This window comes from Orycteropus afer, unplaced genomic scaffold (genome assembly GCF_000298275.1).
Source record: "Orycteropus afer afer isolate SDZICR_OR568_19922 unplaced genomic scaffold, OryAfe1.0 scaffold00020, whole genome shotgun sequence".
Classification (NCBI taxonomy): domain Eukaryota; kingdom Metazoa; phylum Chordata; class Mammalia; order Tubulidentata; family Orycteropodidae; genus Orycteropus; species Orycteropus afer.
The window spans coordinates 2,957,741-2,961,438 of NW_006921607.1; the positions used below are offsets into that span (position 1 = coordinate 2,957,741).

General features: G+C 40.3%; 1 protein-coding gene across 1 annotated transcript in view; it reads right to left on the minus strand.

The window, feature by feature from the left end:
• The window catches only part of TGM3 (transglutaminase 3), a 63,309-nt gene that overhangs the window by 34,072 nt on the left and 25,539 nt on the right, over positions 1-3,698 (minus strand). Inside the window, exons 6-7 of the mRNA XM_007934691.1 lie at positions 1,159-1,336; positions 914-1,049 (exon numbers count right to left, since the gene is read on the minus strand). Coding sequence (XP_007932882.1) covers positions 914-1,049; positions 1,159-1,336 — 314 coding nt within the window. The remainder of the gene's footprint in view (positions 1-913; positions 1,050-1,158; positions 1,337-3,698) is intronic.

Consider the following 3,698-nt stretch of genomic DNA (forward strand, 5'->3'; position numbering starts at 1 on the left):
GAAATAAGGTAATAAATGCTATGAGATTATCTTGCTATATATATATATATATATATATATATGGGTGAGTTGTGTGTGTGTGTGTGCATCCTTTAAAATGGGTTAAAACAATGGAGTATTGACATATGTCTGTGTTATTTATATATATGGACACACGGAGATATCCATGTGTATATATAGATATAGATAAATAATTATTTTCAGCTGCCATCTGGCAATAGCTTGGCATCTGGTATAACCTTGAATAGCTGTAACAACATCTATTCTTATGTACTATGCTGCCATAAACTGTTACAGGTATGTGTCTAAGTTTTATATAACCTCATTTCAGTTGACTTCTATTATAAACTATGTGTGTTTGTGTGGTGTGTATACAAATGCACATGGAATATTTCTAGTTAGAAACATATATGCCCAGTTATATCTAAAGCTTTTTACTTTCAGCTGGAATCTACCATAAATGTTTAGCTTTTCCTTCTATCAACCAAGGACCACAGTAAGTATATATGATAAGGGAAATGTGTTGTTTCACTCTCTTTAAGAAACACCATAAGTGATATGTGATGCCTGAAATGAGATAATTTTTTATTTCTTACTAGAAAATCAATAATTTCAATTTTTATCTCCTAAAGAAACACAGGCTCTGCAGAGCCCCTCAGTCATACTCTTTCACTGGTGTCAGACCACTCAGCTGACAATAGGCTAGAGCAGACCGTGGGACTCGACAGAGACAGAACCCTGAGCACAGGTGCTTTTAGTTTTGCTACATGTCTACTCAGCATCGTTAGCATCTCCATTCTAAACCATGCATTGCCTCCCAACTTCTGTTTGGGGCTGGGCCCCAGGAGAATGGGGAGAGCAAGATGCTGCCCAGATTGGGTGCTCCAGGGTCAGGAAAGGGTTAGCTACTCACCACACACTGTCACTGCCTTTGTCCAGGGGGTTTCCCATGGGATCATAGTACACATCCACACTGAGGTTTCGGTCTGTGTCATGAGCCGAGTTGAAGTTGGTGATCACTCGGGAGGGAATTCCAAGAGACCGCAACACTGCAACAAGTCAAAGTCAGTCTGAGGACTTGGGTTGCAGTGGAGAGGGCAGCTTGGTGCACCACCTTGCTGCCCCTGATCCAGTAAAAGGATATCACACCCAAGGTACCTGTATTGAGGGTTCCAGCAAAGACCCAGCACTGCCCATATTTCACGGGCTTGAAGTTGGATCTCTTCCATTCCTTGAGGATCTCCACGCTGCCGTTCCAGTTCCTTGGGTCCAGGCCACCTGGATAGCTGCCACTCCAATTCCCAGCAAGCACACCACTGTCATCATTGCTGTTGATCTGGATAGGAAACCCTCAAAGGAATCAGCCCATACATTTCCCACAGAAGTGATATGAGAGTTTAAGGGGTAAGGTGTGGAGCTGAGGCAGGAAGCCAGGAAGATGCCAAGTGGGCTTGTGTATGTCTTTATAGATGACGTGGGGGATGAAAATTGTAATAATATCCTGGTATATGGATCAACAAAGTCTCTAAGTGAAGCGAATTATTTGCATTGGACTATCAACCTAAAGGTTGGTAGTTTGAACCCACTTACTGGTGCTGTGGAAGAAAAGCCTGGTGATCTCTATCTATGAAGATTACAGCTAAGAAAACCCTATAGAAGGATGGAATCCTCCCTAACTCATTTTATGAAGCAAGCATAATGTTGATACCAAAACCAGGCAAAGACATCACTCAAAAGGAAAACTACAGACCAATATCCCTCATGAATATGGATGCAAAACCTTCAACAAAATCCTAGCTAATAGACTCCAACAACATATGAAGAAAATCATTCATTATGACCAAGTGGGGTTCATATCACGTATGCAGGGATGGTTCAACATTAGAAAAACAATCAATGTTATCCACCACGTAAATGAAACAAAGGAGAAGAACCACGGGATCACATCAATTGATGCAGAAAAGGCATTTGATAAAATCCAACACCCATTCCTGATCAAAACTCAGCAAAATAGGAATAGAAGGGACATTCCTCAATATAATAAAGGGCATCTATGCAAAACCAACAGCCAACATTATTCTTAATGGAGAGAGATTGGAACCATTTCTCTTGCAAACAGGAACCAGACAGGATGCCCTCTATCACCACTTCTATTCAACATTGTACTGGAAGTCCTAGGCAGGGCAATAAGGCAAGAAAGGGAAATCAAAGGCATCAAATTGGTAAGGAAGAAGTCAAACTATCCCTATTTGCTGATGATATTATCCTATACCTAGAAAACCCAAGAGATTCAGTAAAAAATCTACTGGAACTAATTGAAAGATTCAGCATCATGGAACGATATAAGATCAACGTCCAAAAATCAGCTGTATTCCTCTACACCAGCAAAGAGATTGCTGAAAAAGAAATAAGGAAATCAATACCATTTACAACAGCTACCACAAAAATAAAATACCTGGGAATAAATCTTACCAGGGATACAAAAGACCTGTACAAACAAAACTATAAAAAACTACTTCAAGAAACCTACAAGAAATCTACATAAATGGAAGAACATACCATGCTCATGGATAGGAAGACTGAACATTGTGAAAATGTTAATTCTACCCAAAACAATCTATTCATTCAATGCTATCCCAATCCAGATCCCATCAACATTTTTTTTAAGGATATGGAAAAACCAGTCACTAGCATAGTGCCTAAAGGCACTTGACTTCTAACCAGAAGGCTGGCGGCTCACACCCACCAGCCACTCCTCAGAAGGAAGACGGGGCAATCTACTTCCATAGTGATACTGCCTCAGCAACCCAAGGAGGGGTCGCTATGAGTTGGGGCTGACTCGACAGCACATAACAACAACAACAACTTTATATGGAAAGGAAAGAGACCCCAGATAAGCAAAGCACTATTGAAGAAGAACAACAAAGCAGGAGATCTCACACTACCGGATCTCAAAACCTACTATACAGCCACAGTAGTCAAATCTGCCTGGAATTGGTACAATGACAGACACATAGACCAATGGAATAGAACTGAGAACCCAGAAATAGGTCCATCGACCTATGGTCAGCTGATCTTTGACAAAGAGCGTAAATCCATTAAATGGGGAAGAGAATGTTTGTTTAATAAATGGTACTGGCAAAACTGGATATCCATTTGCAGAAAAATGAGGTCTATACCTCACACCATACACAAAAACTAACTCCAGATGGATCAAAGACTTAAATGTAAAACTTAAAACTATCGAGTTCCTCAAGGAAAAACTAGGGCAAATTTAAGGGCCCTAATATATGGCATAAATAGACTATCAAGCATAACCCAAAATACACAAACACCAGAAGAGAAACTAGATGAATGGGACCTTCTAAAAGTTAAATTTTTATGTGCTTCCAAAGACTCCGCCAAAAGAGTCAAAAGAGAACCTACAGATTGAGAAAGAATATTCGGCAATGACATGTCTGACAAGGGACTCTAGGATTTAAAGAAAACTCCAACACCTCAATAACAAAAAGACAATCCAATTAAAAAATGGGCAGAAGACATTCACCAAAGAGGATATTCAGGTGGCCAACAAACATATAAAGAAATGCTCACGATCATTAGCCATTGTTGTTGTTGTTATGTGCCATCAAGTCGGCCCCGACTCATAGCGACCCCTCCTTGGGTTTCCAAGGCAGTATCACTACGGAAGTAGGATT